At 40.3% G+C, this 16,360-nt stretch overlaps 1 protein-coding gene across 50 annotated transcripts in view; it reads left to right on the top strand.

The window, feature by feature from the left end:
- abi3bpa (ABI family member 3 binding protein a) overlaps positions 1 to 16,360 on the top strand; it is a 350,635-nt gene that overhangs the window by 229,576 nt on the left and 104,699 nt on the right. For 36 of the 50 annotated variants that reach the window (XM_087992632.1, XM_087992642.1, XM_087992635.1 and 33 more), the window contains 3 exons: positions 21 to 161; positions 9,207 to 9,296; positions 14,187 to 14,324. The exons of 3 other annotated variants lie outside the window; for them this stretch is intronic. In XM_087992632.1, the coding sequence (XP_087848758.1) occupies positions 21 to 161; positions 9,207 to 9,296; positions 14,187 to 14,324 (369 nt within the window). The remainder of the gene's footprint in view (positions 1 to 20; positions 162 to 9,206; positions 9,297 to 14,186; positions 14,325 to 16,360) is intronic. 11 more of the 50 variants (XM_087992667.1, XM_087992660.1, XM_087992678.1 and 8 more) reach the window with 5 other exon arrangements.

Genomic DNA, 16,360 nt, shown 5'->3' with positions numbered 1-16,360 from the left:
TTCATTCTTAACCCCAACAGGTCATGAGGTGCTGACCTCTGACACTCCAAGTATGTTCAATTCAGTCACAGATTATGAGCTATCAATCACCGACTCTCCGTCCATGTTGAAACCAATCCCAGAACCTGAAACTACTAAGATAGGAAAGGATAAAATTACAGGTAATTCTGACACTATTTGTGCATTTGGTGTGAAGTCATGGATGAAGTAATTAATAATTCCATGTTGAATTTCTGCATAGTGACAGATATTTAGGACTTGCTATCGATGCTACGTACAACAATTAGACAAAGTTTGTTTCAGTTTGGAATTTACTATTTAGTAGGAAACTTTGCATCGTTGCTGCACAATGCGGATGAAATCAACAAATCATTGTATGTCTCCTGGAGTTGAAGCATTTTGCATATCTCTGTATTATTATTATTTATTCAGAGTGCTTATTTCATGAAGCTTGGCCAACAGACTTCAATAATGTTATCAAGGCCATAGACGGAGTAGAGAATAGATTGTTAGAGTGGCTGTAGGAATGAAACTTCAGTGTTGTGGAGACTCAAGAGAAGTTGGGACTATCTTCCATGGGGCAAAAAAAGGGTATGGGGGGGAAATTTTAAAATTTTTGCTCAAACTTCATAACAGTTCAAATGAGTTAAGTCGGGAGAGCTTGTTTTCCTCTTGCATGAGAGTCAGTGACAAGAGAGCAGAGGTGACTTGAGAAGAAATGTTACGATTCTGAATGCATTGAATGAAAGGGGAGAGGGTGCATTTTTTGATAGTGAGATTCAGAATGAATCCGGATAAATATTTTCTCTGTGAACATTTGTAGGGGAGTATACATAATGAGGCAAATGAGCTTGTAGTGCAGATTGAAACTTTGGCATGTTCAATGTGGTGGGTATCATCGAGACATGACTCAGGGCTGGGAACTAACTATCTAAGGATACATGTACTATCAAAAGGATGGCATGGGAACAGAATTGCTTTGTTAGTAAGAGATGAAATTAAGTAAATAGCAAGGAATGATATAGAATTGGGTGGCGTAGCATCTGTGTGGGTAGAGTTGTGGAAAAAGAAACACTGATGGGAATAATGTACAGCCCTCCTAATAGTATTCAGGATGTGGGGAAGAAGATAGATATCAGAAGATAGAAAAGGCATATATAAGAAAGGCATTATTACAATAATCATGGAGGACTTAAATATACAGGTGAACTGGGAAGCAGATCCCAAGAAAAGGAACTCACGGAATGTCTGAGTGCTTGTGAGAGAGCCAGCTAGAGAACAGTCATTTCTGGATTTGGTGATGTGTAATGAGGCAGATTTGATTAGGGAGCTTAAGATGAAGGAACCCCTCTGTGTCAGTGACCATAATATGACAGAATTCACCCTGCAATTTGAGAGGGAGAAGTTGCAATCAGAACAAACATTATTACAATTGAGTAAAGGTAACTAAAGAGACATGAAGGGATTGCTGACCAGAACTCAATGAAAGTGGAGCTGAGCAGGGAAGATGGTGAATCAGAGCTGAAAAATGTGTTGCTGGAAAAGCGCAGCAGGTCAGGCAGCATCCAAGGAGCAGGAGAATCGACGTTTCGGGCATAAGCCCTTCTTCAGGAATGAGGAGGGTGTGCCAAGCAGGCTAAGATAAAAGGTAGGGAGGAGGGACTTGGGGGAAGGGCGTTGGGAATGCGATAGGTGGAAGGAGGTTAAGGTGAGGGTGACAGGCTGGAGAGGGAATGGGGGCGGAGAGGTCGGGAAGAAGATTGCAGGTCAAGAAGGTGGCGCTGAGTCTGAGGGTTGGGACTGAGATAAGGTGTGGGGAGGGGGAATGAGGAAGCTGGAGAAATCTGCTGGAGAAAAGCTTTGTCTTGCGAGCAATACAGGCAGATCACAGAGTTAAGTAGCATAGATAAGTAAATAATAGGTAAACTGGAGCAAAAACAAAAACACAGGTACAGGCGAATGTTAAGAGTTTGTGAGTCTATTCAGTATTCTAACAACAGTAGGGCAGAAACTGTTTCAAAACCAGATAGCGCGTGTGTTCAGGCTTCTGTACCTTCTCCCTGATGGTAGAAGTTGTAGAAAAACATTGCCAGGGTGGGATGGATCTTTGAGAATGCTGGCGGCCTTTCCTTGACAGCGGGCCTGATAGATGGATTCTATAGATGGGAGGTTGGCCTTTGTGAACGTTAAGCTAGTTAGTAATATAAAATGAGATTGCAAGAGTGGACATTGTATCACTAGAAAAGGAGGCTGGAGAAGTAATAGTGGGGAACAAAGAAACGGTGGAGATAGACACTTTGATACTGAAATAGATACTTTGTATAGTTTTCTCATTGGAAGACACCAGCAGAACCTCAAGAGAGTCAGGGGCAAAGGTGAGTATAGTGGCCATCACTAAAAAGAAGGTACTGGGGAAGCTGAAAGGTCTCAAAGTGGATACGTCACCTGAACCAAATGGGCTCCACCTCAGTGTTCTGAAGGAGATAGCTGAAGAGATTGTTTCAGCATTGGTGACCTTTCAGGAATCCCGAGAGTCAGGGAGAGTCCCAGAGTATTGGAAAATATAAATATCTTGTTACACATTTTACAAAATAGCTTTAATTTACATACTTGCGTAGATTGTTAACAAATTATAAACTTTTAACTCAAACAGAAAACTAGTACATTTAGCAAATAAGATTAGCAATGCTTAAACATCATATCATAACTAAATATGTGCAATTTTATTGTACTCTCAAAGCTGTCAATAAACAGTAATGATAATAGATTTTTTCTCATTAACTTTTCATGGTTAACTAAATGTTGTGAAGATCCATCAAAGTTTTCTTTAAAAGTATCTTGACCAGCTTCTAATTCTATTTTGTACTGAGTTTCAACCTAAATGGTATACTTGCAAACCAATACTCTGGCAGCCTCAACACCTTGTTTTCAGGATGCATTTTGATCATGTAACAGAATACAAAATTACTTTCTCAAAGATTTGTGTTGATATAAACGTGCTTTCAGTGAAGCTCTTTGAAGTTTCCTATGGACAGCCAGCTTCAAAATGACCTTCCTGAATCACCACCTCAACGATAGATTTTGTAATTTCGGATGAATAAACCTACACTTGCACTCTATATCCAGGCCATTGTCTACCCAAGCAATCTGCCACAACCTTCTGCATGCACACATTTTCTTTCCATTGATTCTTCAAAAGCTGAGACTTTATTTTCACCTTGTTATAATTCCCCCTAGATATTTGTTTAGTCTTTTATGTTCGCAATTGATTTTCAATCTTGTTCATCTTTTCATTCAGCATTGTAACCCCTCCAGTTGGTTCCATTGCCTGGCTTTCACAGTTCTGTATAGAATCTTACACAAGTCGAACAATTTCACTTGAGCAATCTGGTTTTGAAAACTTTGAAACTTTTCCTCCATGGTCACTGACTCCTCCTTACACTCTTTCAATTTATTCTTAACTCTTTATTCTGTTCCTTAAAATTTTGCAAACTGTTTTTAAAATAATGCAATCATACAATTTTTACAGCATGGAAAGAAACCCTTAGCCCATCGTGTCTGGGCTGGTTTTCAAACATAAATCTGTCTACTTACATTTTCCAGCACTTGGCCCGTAGCTTGTACTATGGTGTTTCAAGTGGTCTTCCAAATTGCTATTGAATGTGTTGAGGATTCCTGCTTCTACCGTTATTTCAGGCAGCAATTTCCAGACACCCATAACCATTTGCGTGAAAAACAAATTCCTTCAACATCCTCTAAACTGCCTGCTCCTTACCTTCAAACTAGACCCATAGTTATTGACCTCTCTATTACCGTTTCAATGCCAGTCAGTGCACCTCAGTGGGATCCAGCCTTTTCTGCTCTAGGGAAAATACCACCACTCAGTCTGGATCTTCTATACCACAAATCTGATCTTTTGTGTCCTCCATATTGCATCTGAAGTTCAAAATTTCCATTACTCATTTAAGATGATAGCTTCCAATAGTTTGTCAGTCTAGATTTGTAATTCTGCATTCAACCAACTGATCCAGCAGCAATTCTGGCTGTTCAAGGTAATTTTCATGATACTTCAGAGAGACTTTTGTTACTTAGGTATATGGGAACAGGAGTGGGCCATTCAGCCTTTTGAGCCTGGTCTGCCATTCAATGCCATCATGGTTATCTGTGGTTTAACCCTGATACATCTGCCTCTGGCCCATTTGCCTTCACTTAACAAAACATTAACAATCTCAGATTTAAAATTCCCAACAGATCTACCATCAACTGTTGTTTGTGGAAGAGAATTCCGAGCCTCTGCCATCCTTTGTCTGTAGAAGTGTTTTCCATCATTGCTCCTGAATGGTTGAGCCCTAATTTTTAGACTCTGTCCCCTAGTTCTAGAATTACCGAGCAATGGATAATACTACTAGGCCATTGCCTCCCATTGGAATTTACTTGATACAACTGAGCAAGAGTACAATTCAGGGAACAACCAAAGTCTACCACTGGCTTGGTGAAGCTTGTTGAAAACCTGGATGTTACTGATGAGTAGGTGCAGGAAGGCAGTTTCTAGAAGCTAGAGGTATGTCCCTGAAAGGGAAGAATCTGTGGAGACAGATCAGAGTTAACATTTCTGGTCTGGTGACCTTTCCTTAGAATTGATGGTAGCTAGGAAAATGTTGATTTTTATGCAGAAGACAGAGTGGGGAGGGGGGAGGAGTTGAGGAGTAAACAAAAGGTGGAGATAGAGTCCACAGAGAGAGAAGAGCAGTTGGACAGACAAAGGAGTGGATAATGGTCAGCCTATGAGAATGAATATCTTCTAATGGGGACTATTAATGATTAACAATGGGTTGTGTGTAATAGTAGAGCATGTGATAACAAGAAACAAAAACAGAAATTGCTGAAAAACCTCAGCAGATCCAGCAGCATGTGTGGAGAGAAACCACTGTTAATGTTTCAGGTCTAGTAACCCTTCCTCAGGACTGTAGTTATAGAGTCATAGAGATCTATAGAACGGAAACAGACACTTTGGCCCAACTCGTCCAGCTGATCAGATATCCTAAATTAATTTAGTCCCATTTGCCTGGACTTGGCCCATATTCCTCTAAACCCTTCTATTCATGTACCTATCTAAGAACATTTTAAATGTTGTAATTGAACCAGCTTCCACCACTTCCTCTGGCAGCTCATTACATATAGACAGCACCCTTTGCATGAAAAATTTGCCCCTTATGAACTTTTTAAGTCTTTCCGCTCTCACCCTAAACCTGTCCTCTAGATCTGGACTCCCCCACCCCAGAAAAAAGACCTTGTCCATTTACCCTATCCATGCCCCTCATGATTTTATAAACCTCTATAAGATCATCTCTCAGCCTCCGATGCTGCAGGGAAAATAGCCCCAGTGTATTCAGTCTCGCCCTCTATCTCAAACCCACCAACCCTGGCAACATCTTTGTAAATATTTTCTCATACGTTTTCAAGTTTCACAATATCCTTCCTATAGGAGGGAGAATAGAACTGCACATCATATTCCAAAACTGTCCTAACCAATGTGCTGCCCCAACATGACCTTCCAACTCCTATATTTAATGCTCTGTCCAATAAAGGAAAACTATCCTACCTACCTATGACTCCACTTTCAAGGAACTATAAACATGCACTCCAAGGTCTCTTTGTTCAGCAACACTCCCCAGGACCTGCCCACTAAGTCCTGCCCTGATTTGCCTTTCCAAAATGCAGCACCTTACATTTATGTAAACTAAACTCTATCTGCCACTCGGGAAAAGTGAGGACTGCAGATGCTGGCGATCAGAGTCTAAATTAGAGTGGTGCTGGAAAAGCACAGCAGGTCAGGCTCCTGATGAAGGGCTTTTGCCCGAAACGTCGATTTTCCTGCTCATCGGATGCTGCCTGAGCTGCTGTGCTTTTTCACCACCACTCTGATCTATCTGCCACTCCTCAGCCCATTGGCCCATCTGATCAAGATCCCATTGTAGTCTGAGATAACCTTCTTCACCTCTAATTTTGGTGTCATCTGCAAACTTACTAACTATACCTCCTATGCGCACATACAAATCATTTATATAAATGACGAAAAGCAATGGATCCAGCACCGATCCTTGTGGCACTCCACTGGTCACAGACCTTCAGTCTGAAAAGCAGCCCTCCACCACCACCTTCTGTCTTCGAGCCAGTTATGTATCCAAGTGGCTAGTTCTCCCTGTATCCCATGTGATCTAACCTTGCTAACCTGACTATCATGAGGAACCTTATCGAATGCCTTGCAGAAGTCCATAAAGAACGCGTCTACCACTCAATCATATTCTTGAGATATGATTTCCCATGCACAAAGCCATGCTGATTATCCCTAATCAGTCCTTGCCTTTCCAACTACATGTACATCCTGTCCCTCAGGATTCCCTCCAACACCTTGCTCACCACCAATGTCAGGATCACAGGTCTATAGTTCCTTGGCTTTTCCTTACTACCTTTCTGGAAGAGTGGCATCACCTTAACCAACCTCCAGTCTTCCGGTACCTCACCTGTGACTATTCATGATACAAATATCTCAGCAAAGGGCCCCACAATCACTTCCCTAACTTCCCACAGAGTTCTAGGGTACACCTGATCAGGTCCTGGGGATTTATCCACTTTTATGTGTTTTGAGACATCCAGCACTTCCTCCTGTGTAATATGGACATTTTTCAAGGTGTCACCATCTATTTCCCTACATTCTATATCATCCATATCCTTTTCCACAGTAAATACTGATGCAAAATACTTGTTTAGTATGTCCCCCATTTCCTGTCGCTCCACACATAGGTTGCCTTGCTGATCTTTGAGGGGCCCTATTCTCTCCCTAGGTACCCTTTTGTCCTTAATGTATTTGTAAACTCCCTTTGGATTCTCCTTATCCCTATTTGCCAAAGGTATCTCATGTCCCTTTTTTGCCCTCCTGATTTCCCTGTTAAATATACTCCTACTGCTTTTGTACTCTTCTAAGCATTCACTTGGTCTAGGCTGTCTATACCTGACATATGCTTCCTTCTTCCTCTTGACCAAAACCTCAATTTCTCTAGTTATCCAGCATTCCCTATACCTACCAGCCTTTCCTTTCACCCTAATAGGAACATACTGTCTCTGGACTTTCATATCTCATTTTTGAAGGTTGCCCATTTTCCAACCATCCATTTACCTGTGAACATCTGCCCCCAATCAACAAGTTCTTGCCTAATACCATCAAAATTGGCCTTCCTCCAATTTAGAATTTTAGCTTTTAGATCCTGTCTATCCTTTCCCATCACTATTTTAAAGCTAATAGAATTATGGTCACTGGCCTCAATGTGCTCCCCCACTGACACCTTATTTCCCAAGAGTAGGTCAAGCTTTGCACCTTCTCAAGTAGATACATCCACATACTGACTTAGAAAACTTTCTTGTACACGCTTAACAAATTCCTCTCCGTCTAAACTCTTAGCCCTATGGCAGTCCCAGTCTATGTTTGGAAAGTTAAATCCCCTACCATAACACCCTATTATTCTTACAGAGAACTGAGATCTTCTTCCAAATTTATTTCTCAATTTCCCACTGACTATTGGGGGATTTATAGTCCAATCCCAATAACATAATTATCCTTTTCTTATTTCTCAGTTCCACCCAAATAATTTCCCTGGACATATTACCAGGAATATCCTCCCCAAGTACAGCTATGGGCGACACGGTGGCACAGTGATTAGCACCACTGCCTCACAGCGCCAGAGACCCGGGTTCAATTCCCGCCTCAGGCAACTGTCTGTGTGGAGTTTGCACATTCTCCCCGTGTCTGCGTGGGTTTCCTCCGGGTGCTCCGGTTTCCTCCTACAGTCCAAAAATGTGCAGGTTAGGTGAATTGGCCATGCTAAATTACCCATAGTGTTAGCTGAAGGGGTAAACATGGAGGAATGGGTCTAGGTGGGTTGCTCTTCAGAGGGTCGGTGTGGACTTGTTGGGCCGAAGGGCCTGTTTCTACACTAAGTAATCTAATCTAAAAAAAAAGCTGTAATGCTATCCCTTATCCAAAATGCCACTTCCCTTCCTCTCCTGCTCCCCCCCCCTTTCTATCCTTCTTGTAGCATTTGTATCCTGGAATATTAACATAACAGTCCTGCCCATCCCTGAGCCACATCTCTATAATTGCTATGATATCCCAGTTGCATGTTCCTAACCATATCCTGACTTCACCTGTCTTTCCTGTTAGTCCGCTTGCATTGAAATAAATGCAGTTTAATTTACCTTGTTCTCTGCTTTGTTCCTGCCTGCCCTGACTGTTTGACTTGCTCCTTTTCCCAGTTCTACCAGTCTCAGATTGATCTCTTTCCTCACTATCTCACTGGGTCCCACCCCCCACCTTACCAGTTTAAATCCTCTCAAGCAGCTTGAGCAAAGCTCCCTGCCAGTGTATTAGTTCCCTTGCAATTCAGGTATAATGCATCCTTTATTACAGGTCACTTCTACCCCAGAAGAGATTGCAATGATCCAAAAATGTTAACACTTCTCTCTTGTGCCAGTTCCTCAGCCACACATTCATCTGCTTGATTCTCCTATTCCTACCCTCCCTAGCTCTTGGCACCGTTCTTTCAGTTTTTTATCATGTGATATCAAGGTCTGGAGTGTGGGGGTTGGAGTAAAGACATGGGATGCCTCAAATCCTAAGATTGTAGAACTCTATATTAAGTCCAGCAGACTGTAGAGTTCCCAAACAGAAAATGAGTTGCTGTTCTTTCACCTTGAGCTGAGCTTTGCGCTGGAGGATCTCAGCAAGTCTGAGACAGAAACGTTGGCCAGGGAACAAGGTGGTGTGTCGTGTGTCTGTTATACTGTCTGTTTCCTAAATGTTACCAGTTCATAGAGTGCTGACTTCTATACAGGGGAACCTTGATTATCGAAACGACATGAGTGGGGAGTATTTTGTTCGGATAATTGAATACCGGCTAACATGGGACCTTGAGATCTTGTTTGGATATTCCGAAATTCAGACAATCGAATGCCGGATAATCGACGTTCCTCTATAGTACAAATTACAGACAACAAAATGGTTTAATCACACAAGAATAATAAATGAGTGTGCCATGTTGCTATATTGTAATGACCATTGATAACATGAATGTATTCGTCATTACAACTTGGGTGTTATTTCCATGAGCAATTTAAGATTTTTGTATCTGGCTTCCTTCTTATTCCTGCAGATCATGAAGTGCCAACCTCAAACACGCGTAACGTGTTCAGTTCAATCCCAGATTCTGAACGTGCTAAGATAGGAAAAAAAGAAGTTACAGGTACTGCTGGCAATATTTGTGCCTTGAGTATGGGCTCAGAAGTAGAATGAACTCTTGTCTGCATGATATGACAGAATATTAGGAACAAGCTGTGGCTGCCATGTTAAATGTGTTCAGTTTACTTGTGTGTAATGTGTCTTCAATAGTCAGTAAGCTGCCTTGCATAGAACCCGTGCATTTCTTCGTACAAAGCATACAAATTGAGCAATCCATTGCACATCTCCTGAAAGTTGAGTATTTTGCTTCTCTCTGGTTTAGTTGGTCAACACGCTTGCTTCATGATATTTAGAGTCTGTGCTTGGCTGTCATGTATCTATCAATCTATCATAACTGGTTGTGAAGTGTTTTGGAAGATGATTTACTTTTACACAGTGGGAAAATGGAAGGAATTCTCCTGGCCTCTTGAGGTAGTGGGGTTGGTTGGGGAATCGGAGGAATTTAGACACTGTAAGTTGCACATGAGGCCAGCGCCGTGCACCATTAAAGCAGCCGAGTTACCATTAGATATTAAAATAATGGAGAGTAATGTTTCTGATGGCAATACACAGTGAACTTTTAAATTCTTTGTTCCATGGTTCATAATTGGTGCAGTGCTTTCTAGCTAGTTCGTCTGCCTGGCCCATGTAACACTCCCAATGGTCTCACATTGGGACCCGCTGAACTCCCAATGAATAGCACAGTGGTTAGCACTGCTACTTCACAGCACCAGAGATCGGGGTTCGATTCCAGCCTTGGGTCACTGTCTGAGTGGAGTTTGTACATTCTGCTCATGCCTGCATAGGTTTCCTCCCGTGTCTAAAGATGTATAGGTTAGGTGAATTGGCCATGGTTCATGTGCGATTATGGGAATAGAATGGAGGTCTGGGTGGGATGTTCTTTGGAGGGCGTGTGCATAATCAATGGACTGAATGGCCTCTACCTGCACTATAGGGATTCTATGAGTAAGCTCCTGCCGCCAGAGTAGAGAGTGTGATGCTGGAAAAGCACAGCAGGTCAGGCAGCATCCAAAGAGCAGGGGAGTCCTGCCACCAGAGCCCACCACACAACTTCCAGTGCACCTCGATCCCATGAGGGTTTGGGCTGATGATCATTTTGACCCGTAAATAGTTCAGATGTTTGCAAGATGTTGTTTGATGCTACTGCATAGAGTGCCTGCTGTTGTATCTCTCTGGTTGGCAAATCAATTCTGGTTGAAGTATTTCTGTGGAGAATGCACCATGCAACAACTGCAGCAATAATTAATTCATTTAAATACTTTAAATTCAGCATTATCTGATGTGTTTGATTTGGTTACATTGGATTTTATCTTATAATGAAAACATAAAATCAAATCTGCAGCAGTCATACATTTACATCCAGTGAAGTAGATCTATTCAGCAAATCATCGCACCAAAGATTGAAATCTATTTGGATTTCTCCTTGTCCTGAATGTACCATGAGGTGCCAATGTCTGACAATCCTAATGTGTTCAGCTCAATCTCAGATTATGAGCTGCCAGTGACTGATCACGCATGGAAAATCAATCTAATCCCAGGTTCTGAACCTGCTAAATTAGGAAAGAAAATTAATTTGTAGGTCTTTCTAACAACCTTCATGTCTTGCTGTGAAAACATGGATTACAAGATTAGTGATAGTGGCAAGTAGTTTGGATACCTGTAGATGCTATGTCACACTCTTACAGTTAAAGACGTGTTTGTTTAATTGTGGATATAGTATTTTTGGTAAGTGCATTCATGGCATAGCATGGAACATATTCAAAGTTGTTGCCCAAAAAATGAAGGGGACAATCTACTGCAGATCTGAAAATGTGTTGCTGGAAAAGCGCAGCAGGTCAAGCAGCATCCAAGGAGCAGGAGAATCGACGTTTCGGGCATGAGCCCTTCTTCAGGAATCTCCTGCTCCTTGGATGCTGCTTGACCTGCTGCGCTTTTCCAGCAACACATTTTCGGCTCTGCTCTCCAGCATCTGCAGTCCTCACTTTCTCCTCAATCTACTGCAGATCCCCTGATCCTGACTCATTTTGCTTATCTCTTTTGGATTATTTTGTCAATGGTCTTATTTCAAGAAGAGTTAACATCAAACATCATGAAGGCAATCAAGATTTTGGAGAGAGTGGAGAATAGATTTGTTAGATTTGCAGCAACAATGAAAACTTCAGTTTTGAATAGAGACGGCAGAACCTGGGCTGGCTCTCCTTACAACAATGGAAGTTAAAGAGAAATTGAAAAGTCATGTTCAAAATTCAAAGAGGTTTAGGTAAAGTTTCCTCTGTGTAGTTTGTAAAAGCATCAGAAGTAATAGATTTTGTTAATACAGTGAATTGTTATGTTTGTGAAAGGGTGAAATGCAATTTCAATTGTAAATTACTCACGGGAATTAGATGAATATTGTAATGGAAAATTTGCAGGACTATGGAGAAAAGTCTGTAGAAAGTGAGAAATTTAATAGCCTTCACATATCTGATACAGGCCTAATGGGATGAACTGGCACTTCCACACTTTCGAATTCCATTCTTTAAACACTACAATTGGCTGTATGTCATTTTGGTAAAGCTTTAATGTGTACAGCTTATTAGCTGAAAAGCATTTTTAATGTAGTGGAAAGAATGTAGCTGCATTTAATTTTACTCTTTTCAAATAATATTGAGTTAATTAGTGCATTATGTGATAGAACTATAGAAGCACTGAAGGAAACCTGGACTGGCTTATTGAAAAAATAGTTATGTTTAGTCCCACATCCCCTATTTTTGCCATAACCCTGTCAGTTGCCTATCCTCAATGACTCATCTTCCATCATTTAGGAAATCTGCTTCCACCTCATTTTATGGGTAGAACATTTCAGATTTTAACAAGCCTTGAAGTGAAAAAATTCACATCTTTCCTTCAAATTTTTTGTCAATGATTTTGCATCTATAAGTTTTGGCTATTGACCCATAATAGAATAGAAAGCAGTAAATTGTTTGTTCCATCAAAATTGTTATCACCTTCGAAGCTTCTTTTAGGTCAGCTCTTGACCTTGGCTGTTCCACACTGTCTTAATGTTTCTAATCTCCCTTTGTAATTAAAGTCCTTCATCCCTGGTAACATCCTGGTAAACCTTGCTAAGGTCTTGTCGCTTTCCAGAAGTATTATACCCAGAACTGATTACAATTTTCCAGCTGAAGCCTACCTATTGATTGAGAAAAGTCAACACTTTTTTTTGCTTTTACTTCTTTATTTATTAAATCTTTCTCATGGTGCCCTTTCAGCTATGTCTCTCTAACTTCTGTTTGCTGTGTTTAACAGGTTTGTTGCACTAATGGTCCTTTTATGGTTAATAATCAACTACACATACACACACCTTAAATTGAATGTTTTCTGTGTTCATGTGTTTGTTCCTTGCAGCACTTTCTTGACTGTTGCATGGCATCATGCAACTTAGAGAGAATGGTTCACCCACTTTAATAGAATTTTGTAAATGGATACTTAGACCTCTGTGTTTATCTTTTCAAGGTTATTTAAAGTGAACTGCCATGCTATATCAATCAACCCAAATTCCATTTCTTCACATTTCTCTGCATTGAATTCCACCTGCAAAGCACTTCACAACCATATTTATGTTAGTTTGAAGCATTTAACTATTCTCATCCATAGCTGAAAATGTGTTGCTGGAAAAGCGCAGCAGGTCAGGCAGCATCCAAGGAACAGGAGAATTGACGATTCGGGCATAAGCCCTACCTGAAGAAGGGCTTATGCCCAAAACGCCGATTCTCCTGTTCCTTGGATGCTGCCTGACCTGCTGCGCTTTTCTAGCAACACATTTTCAGGTCTGATCTCCAGCATCTGCAGTCCTCACTTTCTCCTATTCTCATCCATACTCTGGTTTACCAATTTCAAACCATCAACAGACTTTATAAAGTTGATTCCCATGCATGAGTGTAGATTCTTTATAAATGTTGCACGAAACAATTCATGGACCCAAAAATGATCCTTGGCAGACACCACTGCAAACATTCTGGAAAAACATCCATCCACAACACTATCCTTTGCTTTCTGTTACTTAGCCAAATTTTGTATCCTTAACTCTATTTTCACTTCAATTCTATACCCTTCCATTATCTTAGCAGGTATCCCATCTAACGCATTGTTCAACGTCTTTTGGAAGGTCTAAAATACAGATATCCACTACATTACCTACATCAGTTTTCAACCTTAATTCATCAAAGAATTCAATCAGATTAGTTAGACACATTTGCTTTTAAAAATCTGTGCTAACTTTCCCTGATTTTTTAAAAAACAATTTACTCATTGCATGTGGGCATCACTTGCGGGGCCCACATTTATTGCCTGTCCCAACTTGCTCTTGAAAAGGTGGAAGTGAGTTGCCTCTTGCATTGCTGCAATCTACACTTCATGGGTTGATCCACAATGTCGTTGGGGAGGGAATTTCAGGATTTTGACCCAGTGACTGTGAAGGACCTTTCCTTGATTGACCTTTCCTTTCCAAATGCAGGTACAGTCTATGTCATGGACTTGCTTACAGTTTCCTGATTTATCTCTATTATTGTGATGCAGCATTAGTAACTATCCAATTATCTAGCATTATTCCTGTGTGCAATGTGAATTTAAAAAGTGTGAACAGAATGACTTTCTTTTTCTATTTTTCCTTCTATCAGTTAACCTTGAATGCATCTTGTAATGTTTATTATTTTATGAAATGTGCTTTTAGCCATGCATTGCATGGCTGTCCTGGAATCTAGTAAAGTCATAATAATGAAAGCATAAGACCAATTTTGCAACAGTCTTGCATCGTAATAATGTTCAGTAAATCAGATATTTTAATTACTACAACTATAGAGCTTTGTTCATGAAAGTTTAAGAATTTTGTACTTGGCTTCCTTCTTATTCCCAGCAGACCATGAGGTGCCAACCTCTTACACTCGTTATGGGTTCAGTTCAACCTCAGACAATGAACCGCTGGTCACTGACACCCCTAATGTATTCAATCCAATCCCAGAACCTAAACCTGCTAAAATAGGAACGAATGAAGGTACAGCTACTTTGCACCATATTTCTGCCTTGGGTGTGACCTGAATAATGTAACAAATAATAATAAGTGCATGCAAGATTTGTGAAGGTTTGTAGCTCAGGTTGAGGTTTAGGGTGTAGGTTTGCTCACTGAGCTGTAGGTTTGATATCCAGACGTTTCATTACCTGGCTAGGTAACATCATCAGTGGTGACCTCCAAGTGAAGCGAAGCTGTTGTCTCCTGCTTTCTATTTATATCTTTATCCTGGATGAGGTCCCAGGAACCCCATCCAGGAGAAAGATATAAATAGAAAGCAGGAGACAATAGCTTTGCTTCACTTGGAGGTCGCCACTGGTGATGTTACCTAGCCAGGTAATGAAACGTCTGGATATGAAACCTACAGCTCAGTGAGCAAACCTACACCCCATAATAAGTGCATGTTGAGATTCATGCAAAAGCCTGAAAAAGTTCAAACATATGCTGTGGGTGCTTTCATGCTCGTACAGATCATCTGTGTGTAAAACATATACTTTAGTTACTCTGCTGTTTTTGCCTGCAATTCATGCAATGTTGTGGCACAAGTTATGATCAAAGAGCAATTCAGTGCACATCTCCTGGAATTTGTGTGTGTTTTCCTTGTCTTTGTTGGTTCATTTGAACATTTTTAGCATGGCTAAAAGCTATCTGACAAACTGTCACAAGTGGAAGCAATGTAGCTGCATGGAATGTCTGTTATCATATCACTGTTATACGAAGTTCATTTGAGTAATATTGAAGTACTCAGTACATAACTACAGTTTAGTATTGTATGGAAGGGATTATTTGTTATGCCATTCATATCCACATTTAAATACAGTTAATGCTATTATAATGAAAGAATAAGGCCAATTCTGCAAAGGTGATTGATTCAAATGGTGTCTGTTAAAATAACTGTATACAATGGTATAACTCCAATGTTATTTCCTTCAGTGATCACGAATTTTGAACCTGGCTTCCTTTTTTGATGTCTTAAGGCTACCATGTACCTACTCCTGACCCTCCTGATGTGTTCAGATTAATCTCAGACTAAGTTGCCAATCTTTTGATACCACAGATGTTCTCAGTCTAAGATAAGAATCTGAACTTGCTCAGATCAGAGAGAAAGAACTTGCAGTACCTCCAATAATATTTGTGCCTGAGTGTGAACTCAAAAAAAAGTGAAAATTTCTGACTGTAGTGTGAATAGTAGTAAAGTGAAAGAATGATAGGATACATGCTGTGAATGGCATGCGACAGTTTTACAATTAAGTGAGTATTCACTTCATCTTTGTATTTGATAGCCAATGCACTGTCTTGCATGGAATCCATTCATTCTTTGTGTGCAAGTCACTGCACATTTCACAGAATTTATGCATTGCGCTTATTGCTGTTGGTGTTTTTTAGGCTGTATGCTAATTCTATGAAGTTTAAAGACTGCTTGGTTGTAAAGTGTCTGTCAGCCTTTCATGGTTATATTGTTTTGAAGCTCATTCGATGATTAATAAATACATGTTGTGTGGTTAAAACAACACCACTGCATGGAGTGCCTGTTATCAGAATTATTCTTAGATGAATTGCTTTGAATAACTATTGAATTAATTAATCAAAATATTGTGCCACACATTGTTTACTTTTCTACAAAATGTAAGTTTCAGTGTACAAGGTATGATTACATTGCAATCCATTGTTTGCTGTCCATCATTAAATGACATAACCAATTCTAGGATAGATTTACATTAATAATTGGATATAAAGTGCTTTTTTATGTTTTGTGGACAACTAGCCATATCTCATATGATGTTTTAAAAGTTGTTTTTAAATCTAAATCAAAAACCATTGATCTTTTCTAGTGAGCAAATTGTGCAGCACCTGGTTACACAATCTTCCACTTAGTGCAAAAACTTCAATACTTAGTTTTAATCTTACATTTACCTTATCTCCTTCCTTCCCTAGAATGCAATTAGATCTATACCTTGATGTAACAAGACAGCTGTACTGGGAGGATACTGCCTTGGATTAACCACCAGCATTTAACATCC

The sequence above is a fragment of the Chiloscyllium plagiosum genome, unplaced genomic scaffold, assembly GCF_037043375.1.
Source record: "Chiloscyllium plagiosum isolate Xiang-an unplaced genomic scaffold, Cpla_swu_hap1 HiC_scaffold_12, whole genome shotgun sequence".
NCBI classification, from domain to species: domain Eukaryota; kingdom Metazoa; phylum Chordata; class Chondrichthyes; order Orectolobiformes; family Hemiscylliidae; genus Chiloscyllium; species Chiloscyllium plagiosum.
This window is presented reverse-complemented; position numbering and strand designations above follow the sequence as displayed.